Here is a 12,979-nt window from a genome sequence, read left to right on the forward strand (position 1 = left end):
TATTATTTTTTTTCACTTTATTTAATGTTGATTTTTTTTTATTGAATTATTAAACTAGCTGAGATTATTAAACTTGGTCAAGTGAATGACTCTTGCCTTGACTTTTTGAACATTGTATTTTTAAATTAGAAAAACATTAACCCGTCTATGGCGTAGCATATACCACATGTCTAGTGACTATCCCAAGATGTTGGCCGGAGAGTCTTTAGCATTAATTTTGTCCTTTATGTGTTGATAGTTTCTGCATAGTCTTCTAGAGCTTGTGCTGAGTTGAAATATCCAGAGTTCTTGCATTTTTGAAGGTTTCTTTCCATGATCCAAATAAGTTTAAGAAATTAAAAGAGAGTTGTTTAGGTTCGTTATGAAACTAAGAAGTGTAACTTTTAACATTTGTAAGAAGTATGAGAAGGCATTTTACAAAATATTAGGTACCTCTGAGCAGGTACAGGGAAACCATGGCCATCCCTCTAACAAGTTCGAGTTTGGCTACTATCCTGAGACAAAAGAGATAGAGATCGTGATGATGGAGGAGATAGATCTCATTATATTTTTTGTTTTAGGAAGCATGTCCAAGAAACAATGATAGGAAAAAAGATGCACGCTAGCCCTCCATAATAAGTATTAACCCATTGTAGTCGAGGCCGGACTCCCTATCGTTGCTTGTAGACATTAATACAAGCATGGAGATCAAATTTAGTTGGCTCATTCATCCTGCAATTGCTCATGGCATGCAAGGCAACGCAATGTAGCTCATATCTTAGATAAATTCTCTGACTAAAATAATTTCTTAATCTGTAATTGCTGAGCAATTATGACAAGAGTTCTACCATGATGAAATCAAATTCCACTCCAACCGACCTCCCTTTCAATTTTCCATTTGAAGCAACAACGCAGGAAGAAATTCTTAAAACAAGTTTTAGAAACAATAAAGTTCAATCACTCTAAAAGTTTGTGTCACCAAGTGGTCTCTCCCTGCCATATAACCTCATAACATTGGCCAATTCTGTATACTGTGTTTTGGCTGTTCATTTGGCCCAAAAATCTCTTCGTGGCAGCTTTGATTTTGCAACTAGAAAGTTAGTATCATAGCAAATGCAATTGCTAAGAGGAAAAACCAATCCCAAAAAGGGATGCATCCAATATTGAAGCTTAACTTGGATTTTTCCAAGTGAGAGTGGTTTGGATCAAGTTAGGCTCTGTGTGGCCTTCTTGTTCAATGTCAAAGGCTGCAGCTGGCACAAGGGCCTTTATGGTTTATCATGGACCTAGATTCCTAATCCCTTGCCAGGAAAAAGACCACAGAAATTCCCCAGCTGTTGTATGAGCCTTTCTATGCCTTCAAGAAGTAATAATTAGCGTTTTGCATCTTAAAATACAAGAATGGTTAAACAGACTGATCTCTAAATGCCTAGGGGAGTAAATGTGTAATCTACATTCAGCAAATGCTGGAGAAAATATATTCTGAAGAAGACAGAATCCTACCATTTTCTGCCTAGTCTGTAATGATGACTACCACTTAATCCTAAGCTCCCTAGTCGCTACCATCAGCTTCAATAATCGCTACCTTCAGATTTATATTTTCCTGCAAGGACCTAAAACCTATAGGATGTGAGAAGCCATATACAGCAGCAGAAAACACTAGCTAGTAACTGCAGTCTTCTTCATCGTAATCTTCCTCCTCCTCATCTATTCTTGTATTTAAGTTTGCAAGTTGAACGGGATTGATATCCATCTTTTCAATGTCTTCAAGGGACCATCCAGGCACTTCCTCATGCTTCAATTCAGGAGTTGGTTTTGTTGAGGAACTTGCAGGGACAACAGTGTCAGGTTTTGTTAAGGAACTTGTAGGGACAACAGTGTCATGTTTTGTAAAGGAACTTGCAGGGACAACAGTATCAGATTTTGTTGAGAAACTAGAAGGGACAGAAGCTAACACTGGTTGTGTTTCTCCATTCTCATCCAAGCCCGCATTCAGGTCAAAGTCACGTACTGGAGCTTGTAAATTTCTGCCAGCTGGAATATTATCCTTCGAATCTTTAGGCTCATAATCCTTGTCAAGTTTTGGACAGTGCTTGTCATTGTGATGATCAATGTCAGGGTCATCTTCAAACTTCCCATGCTGTGCAGCTGTCTCCCTCTCCATGGATCTTGTCCCCCGGCCACGCCCTCTACCTCTGCCCCTACCTCTTCCTCTTCCTCTTCCTCTTCCTCTGCCACTGCTGCTTGTATGGATAGTCTCATTCTGTCAACAAAATTCTAGGGTTGAGTTCTAGTGCAACATATTGTTCAAAAACATAAAATGCAGAATAAATCCATAGAAGCTTATTTTCTACATCGATTAAAAGTTGCCATAACATATGCCTTGTAGTCAATGGAGCACAGAAACAATCTGCAGCAGGTGATACAATCTAACTTGTTGCACAAAAACTAACACCATTTAAACTAAGAGCATGGTCGTAGACATCAATCATAAATAGTTCAAACTACAAGGTAACATGAAATTCAACTTCCAACTTTAAGGATAACAAATAAATGTTGATATCTAACTTCACGCAAAATGCTTGTACAGTTTTCTTTCTCCATTTTTATATAATGCAAGACATGGAAACTTACTGTTCTGTTTCTACTGCACTCCTCATCACTGTCATTGTCTTCATCATCAGCAACTTTCCTAAAGTTGAAGCATTAAGAATGTCATTAGTCATCAAGCAATCTAACGTCCAAACTAAAACAAAGATATAAGACTAGACATTCCAAACCTTCTTTTGGCAACACCATGTTCATCACCAGTGACATCTGGGCCACCAAGATCTGGAACCTTGCTCACAATTTCCCTCAGAAAATCAAAAACATTAAAAGTCTGTACACACTGTTTCCTGTAAATTTCATAGAAAAAATCAGACCACCTCGATTCCCTGATGTTAGGTGTAGAAAATACAAATGTCTAATGCACGCATGAGGACACATGAGCGTTAATGTGCTCGTCCAAGGCGTGAGTATGTGAGCGCACTTGCCCAGGCACATGCGTGTACGTGTGTGGGTGTGCCCCTGCGGGCGTGAGAGAGAGGGGTGTGTGGTGTATGTGTGTAAAGCTACATCTCATTTGTTCTAAGAGTCAGGACCAGACCAACAATATGAATAAGATTGACCACTATCCCAAACTCAAAGCTCTGTATAGTAAAAGTAGGCTTTCAATATATTGTCATACAGCGCCTGGAAGGTTCAATTCTAAGGACCAAAATAATATACAGTCCGCAGCCATAAGTAGATTTGTAGCAACAAAGACAATATAAAAATCTTACTTACAAATGCAATGAATTCAAAGTCTTGGCTCCCCTTTTCAGAGTTATTTCATATGTTCGGTCACATAGGTCTTGCAAAAATAGTTCCAAGGCTTTAGCTGCACATTTCAAAACAAATTGAATTAGTACTGTAAATGAAACAAAACAACCATAAAGAAAAACAAGTAGAAGAATAAAAATGTGCATGAACATATATGGAGGGGAAGGGAAGAGGGTTTCCATGCATGATATTGGCATAGGATGACTTTATGAAGAGCACGTAGAAAAAGGTGGTGTGGAAGAAAATAGAAAGGGGCCAAATTTCCTTTCATTGCATAAGCATGAGTCCTAATTATTTACTTACAAACAAGAAGAGGTACTGCCATGGCAATCTTCCCAACATCCTCATCAGTTTGCATAATCTTCTTGATTCGAACCTGTCAAATAATACCCAGATAAAGTAGATAATCAAATGCTAGAAAAATAAACACTGTAAAAGAAAATCACTGGACATGCTAGGGAAAAATCTTATGCAAGAATTCAAGTGATATCTGTTAATTGCTCATAGCTCATTCACATCTCAAAGCACTAAATGGGGCCAATAAAAAGTTGAAACACTAGATTCTCCTCGATTTGAAACAAACACAGGCCTAAAGTTAAGAGTCCTTGGCATGGTACAAGCGCCCACAAGAGTTGATACAAAGGCTCTATCAATGAAATCATCATCCTTCGACAAGTGATTGAACAAATGCAAGATGAGGCATAATTTATTGTAAAAAGAAAATTATTTAAATTTGTTTCCTGTGATAAAAGCACAAGAACAAAATTAATTAACACATCCAAGATTACCTACCAAAATGCTATCCTGCTATGCACAAGAAAGGTAAGATTTACAATTTGCATGTCAAGTGATCAATACCAAAAAGAATTTAGTTACAGCGGAGAGCTGAGTAGGTTCAATCAATCAATTTTTTGAAGGACGGTAAATTGAACCAATCAAAATGGTCATACCAGAAAAAACAACTAATCTAAAATGTTAAGGTTCGATAAAATCTCTTTCAGCATAGCAAAGTACTACAGTGTTGTACATAAATGGGAAGGCTATAGAAGGATGCTTTACCCACTAAAGTTAAAGTTTTAGTCTGGTCTAACAAATTAGTGCCAACTAATTGTTGCAGAAAATAAGTCATAAGAAGGCATTACCCTGCTTTCTGTGTGGTAATACCTCTTGTACCACTGTCAGATGCCAGGAGCCTTTGGATAGGCTTTTTACAAAGGGACAAATGATGGCATCAGAAACAGGGCAAGATAAAGGGGGACAGAGAGGAAGGGGTTACTCTTTGGACGAAACTTCCAATTCCTATTCCAAGTATGCAGTTGAGAACAGTTTTTTGCTCTTTTGGAATTGAACTACCCATTGATGTTTCAAAACAATGCTCTTGAGCACAAATCTTCTTAAAAAAAAAATTGTGGGGTCACATTCAAGGAAAGAGAGAACAAGCTGAGACAGAGAGGAATCTCAAATGCACAGTAAGCTAAGGAAAATTTGCGATTAATAAGGAAGGGGGACTGACAAATAAAGAAGAGAAAAGGTTAGAAATTGATAAAAAGAGTTGATAACTTTATATCCACCATTCAGCACATAACAAATTTGATATCTAACCATGGTGAAAAACTAAAAACTCTTTAATTTGCGCATGACAGCAAGTGTTTGCGCACACACCTGCAATAAACAATTTTTTTGCAGCTATGTTATTCTGTCTAATGGGTTATCACATCTATGTGGCTAGGTTTCAGTTTCCACTCAATTATGCACACTCCTATTACTAGTTGAGTTTAAAGACTAAACTTTCTACTCCATATTGAAAAATGGCTTACGTTTCACAGAACCAAACTACCATACATCTATCATACATCACGTGCATAGAACGAAACAATAACTTAACAGGTAGCAAGACTAAAACAAAAGGTAAACATCACTTCTAAAAAGAGCTGAGTTCATTCCTATTACAGCAAAGTCACATCAACAACCAAAAATTACAAAAACAAGATGTTTCCATCTGTCTTCCAATCAATAATCCCTAGGAAACCCCATAAAACCTCGTAGAAGGTGAAAAAAACAATCCAGCAAAGTGCCCCACATGCGAAACAACAAAGCAATGAAACAAATTCAGTAGCACGCCAAGTACATGCAAGAAAGAGGAAAAGCACAAGCTCTAGAAGTCAATACATATTAGACAGTGCCCTACATACAGGCAATTCATTAACCATAATCAAACTGGTCCTACCTCAAATTTAACCAAACAAAAACACTTGTTGGTCCACTTATTTTTTTGCTATTTCAGCCAAGTAAATTAGATAAAAACACAAAATATCCAACAAGCTGCCCCAGATGGGCCACGAATTCAGTAGTCCATGTAAAAAAAAGTAAAGGGCATGAAAATTATGGAAAAAATCAAAATCTAAAACTCAATAAAGATTAGACACTGCTTTAAATATCAACAATTCTCTAACCCCATGTTAGTATCAGCCATAAAAAAAGGGGGGAAAACAGTAACAGGATTGCTAACCATGAAAAGGCCAGTAGAACAACAAAAAAAAAACAAAGACAATCCAAAATGTTTTTTACGGAAAAAAACAAAACATGAAGACAGCACAAAAGAAAGAACTTACGGCAGGGAAACGAGTGTCGAGTTTCTTTTTCATGTTGTAAGAATCTCTCTCTTCTTTTCTCTTGAGGATAAGCAAGGAAAAGACAACGTTGTTAAATAGAAAATATTGTTTAAAAAGAAAAATACAAAAAGAGAGATGATGGAGGCTGAGCAGAGTTTGGCCGGAATAAGGAAGGGAAGCTTGGGGAATTTATTTATATTTTTTGAAAGTTTAGGGTGATTTTTTTAATTTAATTACATTTATGGGCTTTGACTGCCAACCTCTAATCTTAAAAAAGGCCTGAGCTGTAACGTTATGCTTCTGCCGTCTCTTTGGTTTCCTTTGTTTTTTCTGATCTCTATGGTTAGACTTCACTTTAACCCTTATAAATTTACTAATATTCCACTTGAGCCCCTATATTTTATTTTATTTTTATTTTGGATTCTTTTTATAATGCTACCATAGAAGATGACACGTTATTTTATTTCTTTTTTTTTTGTTGCTCATATATATATATTAAGATGACACGTTATTTTATTTCTTTTTTTTTTGTTGATAATATATATATATATATATATATATGAGCAATATTTAGTTTTACTTACATTTTTAGAACTTTAGTATGGAGGGTTTATTCTTATTCTTAGGAACCTAATTCAAATTATCTTATAACTATTTTAAAGTAAATAAAATAAAATAAAATATTATTGTGTTTTGTCTTTTTTTTTCATAATATACCACTCAATGCATGGATAATTGGCTCGCCACCATTAAAACTGAGAAAACTCACTTTTCTTTTACATTTTTTATTATTAATATTTTATTTTTTCCTCTTAAATTTGCATTCATATGAGAATATTTCCATAAAAATAGTTCAAAACTTATTTTTAAAAATGCTTTTCGTCTAAAATGATTTTGTTTCAGATTTCTTTTTATTTTTAATATCTTCGAAAGCAATAAAAGCTGGTTTTTTTTTCTTTACTGTTTTGCCTAATATCAACTTTTTGAGGGTCTTCGGACCAGCTTCTGCATCAAATCAAAACTATTAATATTTTTTGAACAATTTTAAGAACGCCCCAACAAACATCAATCTGCATAAATTCTTTTAATCGATGGCCCTAAAGTTTGGATCCAAGAAGTCAAGAAAAGAACTCTTTTACTACCAAGCCAATCGTTGAAGTTGCTGCCGAGTATCAACTTGGTGTTTGAGTTGAGCCCAAAATCTCTAAACCATGTCGTGAATTCCCAACCGTTTGTGCCCTGGAGAGATCGTTTCTTGCTGCCTAAATTTAAACACATTGCAATTTGCAGGACAAGGTGCTAATCAGCCATATACGAGAGAAACAACCCAAATTTCTGAGCATTGTAAACCAGCGAAGGAGTGCCCTTGAAAATTTCAAATGCCAGTCTCAGAAACACAACTTTTCTCCAATGACCAGGATTCATAGATTTCATCTATACGGTATCTGTTTTAATTCAAATGTATTTTGTTTCTCTCTGGATTGTTTCATGCACAACTCAACGAATTGGAAACAGCAAATATCTGCGAAAAACAACAAATGAAAAGGGAGCTTTTCGCATTTTAGCATAAATTGATTGGCAACATTAAATTTCACTTTGCCTGTATTGAGATTTTATGCAATAAAATTCAGTAATCAGCTTGTGCAGTTAAATTAGCTTCTGAAAATGCCAAAATATTACAGGACTCTGATAGCTGTACAAAACTTTCTTTTTTCTAAGAAAAAATGGATGAAAACTTATATTGTGAAATAGATGACGACAACGATGACGACTTTCATTGGAAGAATGTATTCGTTTTGGACAATGAACTGGGGATGAATCTTCCATATCAACATCAAGCATGCTAATGTCACTTGTTTTCATACACATGCTTGTCTAAGAAAGCTTTAGCCAGATTACTGAAGCTTACATTTACTGTTTCACAAGCAGCATACCTCTTGATAACATCTAAAACTTCTGGCTTTAGAATCTCTTCCTTGGTAGATGAGTTACAGAGATAATAAAGAGAACCAAGAGCATAATTAACCTGCAATCATACAGAACTCTTAATCAAATTAAACCATACAAAAAACTGCACAATTATGGTTTCACAGATGCAAGGTCAAATATAAGCTTCAAAGCATCCTAAAGAATCGATCACAGTAATGAAGGAAAATTTTCTGAAAGATCAAAGAAAATGTCAAAGCTATAAAAGCACACTCCAACATGAGAATGGTAGAGTAGGGGGGGAGGGGGCGCGGCGCAGCCATATTTCTTACAGGGAAAAAAAACTATTTCGGTTGTGTATTTAGGACCACGTCATCTCCAGGATGAGCTAGACAAGTTATGAAGCAGGGGGGTGTAACAATAAAGAAGCGCAGGCTCTCTTCCACTTACAGTGTTTCTTACTGGGCTTGATAAACATTGGATAGTGAGGGGTATGCCTCCGGACTGAGTGATGATAGCAGCATTTGCTGGATCTGCAGGCAAGAGTTTAGAAAGAAAAAAAAAATTAATAGCATGAAAAAGGAGGCTGTAAATATGCAAAGCAAACAATCTTTGCAGCCTAATATTTTCGGTCAACAGTATTTCCAGTTCTAGCAGAAGGTACACTTTGTTGGACTTACCAGCACAAGAATTGCATATTCCTCCAATCCCAAATTCCACAAGCTTCTCATTTGGTTCTGTTATACAATCAAGGAATAGCTCCAAAACATTTAGCTGTTTAGATCACATTCAAAAGTTGTTACATGGAAGAATTATATGAAATATACCTTGGTTTATAATTATAACCAGATATTTCTAAAACTAAAATCAAAAGTATTAACCTGACGCAAGAATGTATAGTTATAAGGATCATAAGCAAAGTTTGCCAAGTTAGCAACTATCCTCTCTTTTCTTTCTGCAACAACAAGAACAAAAATATGGTCAATAGAAGTTGTATAGGCAAGGTTAGTTTTCAATGGTTTAGTCACATTACAAGACATGGTGTGAAGTGACATTTGCAAAAATACAGACAGTATTTGAACTTGGCTACCATTACAAACAGAGACATTTCAAGCATGGTTTCCACCCTCATAATCCCCTACACCTCCTCACAGTGATAAAATTGACACTCCACTTTCACTCCCAGACCAGACACAAAAGCAACATGCACAACACCCAAAAAAAAAAGCAGAGAGAAAGAAGCATGTCCTCTGCTACCACCCGAATTTCTATATTTGCTTAGCCTGCATATTGCACAGATATCCAGTGAATCTAGATTGTGCAACATTCCTCTTGACAGCGGAAATACTGCCACCGCCAAAGACTCCATTTCATACCAAACAAAGGGTAAATGCAGAACACAGATAACAAAGTTAAGATGCATAATAGCTACAAACAGAATGATATCGTAAACTGCATTCTACAGCCATGTAGAACATAGAAATCAGTTTAGTATTTGAAGACGGGCTAGCTTTGCATATTATAACTCAATCATGTAATGGAAGATTCTCGAAATCAACAAGGATTATTACTAGGAAAGTAAATTCATAGCCAACAATACAATGAAATCACGTAAAAAGCATGAACTCTAATAATCTGATCAAGCTAAGGGATTAATCAGTGATTAAGGGAGCTAAGCCTTCAATTAAGTGCTTGCAAGTTACAACACATATATATAGATTGACCTAACCATATTAAAGAAGACACCACGAGCAAAATTTAAAAGTACCTTCATCCGCTGCATTCTGAAACTGGTTCACCAACTCCTGCAAAATCAAAAATAAAAAAAATGGTCATTTGATTTGCTGGATAATTATTATTTTATGATACAAACAATCAAACTAAAGCAAACAAGAAAAAACAAAAAAGAAGAAGATATACAGAAGGGCCTTTCGAGAAAAGAAGGAATACCTGAAGGTATTGGAGTCTTGGGGTTCCATATTTTCCGGTTCTTTCTTCTTGTCTTTGATTATTTGTAAACATCTCAGTTGTCTGTCAGATAATTTAAAAGTAACTTTACTGCTCCCTCGGAACCATGACTTGCCTTCCTCCTCGTTTCTTACAGACCCTATGCCTGAAATCGAAGGGCTTTCTTGTTCCTAGTTCACTTCGGTTTCAGGGGTTTTAAATGGAGTCTTTGGGCTTGGCCAGTAAAACCCATTGGGTGTGATTAGCTCTCTTTTTCAAACAAAAAGCAAAAAGAGCTTGTTTAATCCATATTTATTAAACTCCACACGGGGCAAGACTTTGACAGATTAAACAAATTTTTAAAAATGGTGGAAACAATGTTATTTTAAAAAATTAAAATTTTAAATTTTAACAGGTTTTTGATCAAGTTAATTTTATTAATTTATTATAAAACCTAGTTCGGACTAAACCCTAAATTAACTGATTTAGATCAATTCATCGGTCTAATCAGGTTTAATAACCATGATGTAATTTTGATGTAAAAAAAAAACATTTCTAAAGTTTCTTTGGATGCTGAAATACAAAAATAAAATACTAATCTCAAGGTAATCAGGCATATTAAAAAGAAACAAATTATACCAACTGGTACATTTAACCACGTTGCACCGGAAGTTAAACTATTTTAAAAAATTACTTAAAAAATTGTTTAAAGTATGAAAATTTTGTTGTATTATTAAATCCAATCAACCAGATTCATTTTGAAACATGTCATTTTAGCTCTTTGTCCAACTTAATTTTTAAATTAAATCATGTAAGAACTGATTTAAAATAAATTGTTCAATTTAATAGGTTTAAAAATAACTTGGATGACCAATAAAAACATAACTTATATTTTAAAAAAAAAATAAAACAATAATTTTTTTAATATTAAAATGATGTCAAATTAGATTGACCTTGGTCATCCTTTGACCTAGATCATGGATTTCAATGGGTTTAGTAACTTTATTATTTTTGTAAATTATCTTTATTTAATTTTATGATAAAATTAGATGCTTATAAAATTGAGTTTCAACCCTAAAAAATATATTTATTTGATATTGTGATAACCTTATAGAAAGTAAAAAAAAACAATAAATCATGAATTCCATTTCTCAATTGAATATTGAAGAAGAGTAGAATAAAAAAAATAAGGGATCAAAAACTAAAAAAAAACATATAAGTTTTGATGGGTAAATCCGCTAAACTCGTGAATCAGGTAACCGGATCAACACGTCAAACCCACAAGTTGAGTAATGGATTCCATTGAAATTAATTACTTTTATTTTTCTAAATTATTTTTTATTTGAAAGTATGATAACAAAAATAGACAATCATAAAATCAAGTATTAAACCAATACTAAGATTTTTTTAAAAACTATGATAACCTCATAGAAAACAAAACAAAACAAATCATAAAAACTCAAATTTTAATTAGTCCAATATCAAAGGATAAAATCAAAAAAAAAATTTTAAAAAGAAAAGAAAAAAAATTTAAATTTGTCAAACCCGTCAACAGGCCCATGAACTTTCTAAAATTTAAGAACATGCTTTTTAAAAAACTATTTTTTAACTATATGATAAAAAAAAATAGACGATCATAAAATCAAGTTCAATTAGAAAAAAAAAAGTATATCGCTAAACTCGCAAACCAAGGCAATCAGGGTTACTCTATCAAACTCACAAACCGGGTAATTGACTCCACAAAGTTTAATAACTTAGTTTTTTTAAAATAATTTTTTATTTAGCTAAACTTTTGAAAAGATAGACTATATCGTGATGCTAAGATTTTTTCCTGATATCAACCCGATGTCAAAATATCTTTATGATATCACGATAACCATATAAAAGGTAAATTAAAATAAATTATTAGTTCAAAATCTCCATAAAGACATCATATAAAGACTAAATAAAAAAAACTAAAGAAAAAGAAAAGGGTTAAAATGCACACACACAAAAATCACAATATTGTGGATTATTATTGTGATCTACAATGCTAATGGATGTGGGAAAATAATATTTTCCCCACACCTTTAGCTTTATAGTTAATATCAACCTAATGCTGAGATTTTTTTTTATACTGCAATAATCATATAAAAAAAATTAAAAAAATTATCAATTATAACTCTTCATAAACACATCAAATAAGAACTAAATAAATAAAAAAAAATCAATGACTAAATGGAAAAAAGAGTCAAAATGCAAGGCAAAAAAAACATAACACTTTAGATTATTATTGTAATACATAGTGCTGGAAAAACAATATTTTCTCCACAGTTTTTAACTTTATACTAATATATTGGCTCGCACTTCATAACAAGTCAATATTAATTTTTAAAAAATATAAAAAAATATTAAATGTATAAAGAATGTTTTAACCACCTTGGATCTGGTAGCCATTAAAGAATCAAAAGCCCTAAGTTTAGCAGACATTAAAGACTCAAGCGTCTACCCAGGTGAATTGGGTCTGGTAGCCCATATCAGGCTCAAATTTTCTAGATTTGACAGTCATGCATAGTTGCCAGACCGTGCCTAGGTCTGACACCAAACATGGTTGCTGAACCCAAGTAGTTAGGGCTTGATGTATTTGTCAGGCACGAGCAAACAACAAACAGACAGAGGACAAAATGATATATTTTAACTATTTAACAGTTTGTGAAAGGTAAAAAAACTCATGGGTAACAAGTTTTATTTTTGTTAACCTTGGAGATAGAATACTATTTTTACTATGCAAATATCATCAAAAGACTATCATATCCCCGTTGAAATGTTTAATACCAGTGAGCTCATGAAAAATACTGAAATACGCTTACAATTAGTGCTTTATTTGTTCAACTAAAGGGCAAATTGTTAATTTAACTTTATGTGAAAAGATAATATTAGCCCTATCCCAAGCCTTCAGAGCTTGAAAAATCCATTGTGCAAGTTTACAATGGACTGTGTCTTAGTCCACAATATACTTGCATAGGGTTGTCAGCTTTAAGAAGCTAAGGTCTGGCAAGCAAAGCAGGCCCGCATCTGAGTCTAGCAACCATATCAGACTCGCGTCTAGGTCTGCCACCAAACATGGTTGCTAGCCGCTCTTGGGTCTAGCACTAAACACAGTTGCCAGACCC

General features: G+C 34.1%; 2 protein-coding genes across 5 annotated transcripts; both read right to left on the reverse strand.

Annotated features, from left to right (window-relative positions):
* Nucleotides 1-1,294: 1,294 nt before the first annotated feature.
* LOC133700443 (uncharacterized) lies at nt 1,295-6,229 on the reverse strand. Of its 2 annotated transcripts, none has more exons than XM_062123974.1 (6): nt 5,955-6,229; nt 3,646-3,718; nt 3,307-3,400; nt 2,760-2,876; nt 2,614-2,671; nt 1,295-2,242 (listed from the first exon to the last, which is right to left on the reverse strand). In XM_062123974.1, the coding sequence occupies exons 1-6, from the start codon at nt 5,985-5,987 to the stop codon at nt 1,643-1,645; spliced, it is 975 nt and encodes a 324-aa protein (XP_061979958.1). In that variant the 5' UTR covers nt 5,988-6,229; the 3' UTR covers nt 1,295-1,642. The 2 variants fall into 2 exon arrangements, with proteins under 2 accessions (XP_061979958.1, XP_061979968.1); XM_062123984.1 differs by lacking the exon at nt 5,955-6,229 and adding an exon at nt 4,485-5,932.
* A 728-nt stretch (nt 6,230-6,957) lies between these two features.
* On the reverse strand, nt 6,958-9,999 carry LOC133701649 (uncharacterized). Of its 3 annotated transcripts, none has more exons than XM_062125663.1 (7): nt 9,831-9,999; nt 9,649-9,685; nt 8,762-8,835; nt 8,561-8,654; nt 8,331-8,413; nt 7,889-7,980; nt 6,958-7,216 (listed from the first exon to the last, which is right to left on the reverse strand). In XM_062125663.1, the coding sequence occupies exons 1-7, from the start codon at nt 9,900-9,902 to the stop codon at nt 7,159-7,161; spliced, it is 510 nt and encodes a 169-aa protein (XP_061981647.1). In that variant the 5' UTR covers nt 9,903-9,999; the 3' UTR covers nt 6,958-7,158. The 3 variants fall into 3 exon arrangements, with proteins under 3 accessions (XP_061981647.1, XP_061981656.1, XP_061981639.1); XM_062125672.1 differs by lacking the exon at nt 6,958-7,216 and adding an exon at nt 7,238-7,476; XM_062125655.1 differs by lacking the exon at nt 6,958-7,216 and having other exon boundaries at nt 7,530-7,980.
* Between the last annotated feature and the right edge of the window lie 2,980 nt (nt 10,000-12,979).

This window comes from Populus nigra, chromosome 1 (genome assembly GCF_951802175.1).
Source record: "Populus nigra chromosome 1, ddPopNigr1.1, whole genome shotgun sequence".
Taxonomy (NCBI): Eukaryota; Viridiplantae; Streptophyta; class Magnoliopsida; order Malpighiales; family Salicaceae; genus Populus; species Populus nigra.

Excerpts from the sequence above, each read along its gene's own strand:
- LOC133700443 (XM_062123974.1), bottom strand. The coding sequence starts at position 5,987 with ATGAAAAAGAAACTCGACACTCGTTTCCCTGCC. Across the intron at positions 3,401-3,645 it reads GGCAGTACCTCTTCTTGTTT|CTAAAGCCTTGGAACTATTT; the intron begins GTAAGTAAATAA and ends TGAAATGTGCAG. Across the intron at positions 2,243-2,613 it reads AGTGCAGTAGAAACAGAACA|AATGAGACTATCCATACAAG; the intron begins GTAAGTTTCCAT and ends TTTTGTTGACAG.
- LOC133701649 (XM_062125655.1), bottom strand. The coding sequence starts at position 9,902 with ATGTTTACAAATAATCAAAGACAAGAAGAAAGAACCGGAAAATATGGA. Across the intron at positions 9,686-9,830 it reads CAAGACTCCAATACCTTCAG|GAGTTGGTGAACCAGTTTCA; the intron begins GTATTCCTTCTT and ends TTGATTTTGCAG. Across the intron at positions 8,836-9,648 it reads TCAGAATGCAGCGGATGAAG|AAAGAAAAGAGAGGATAGTT; the intron begins GTACTTTTAAAT and ends TTGTTGTTGCAG.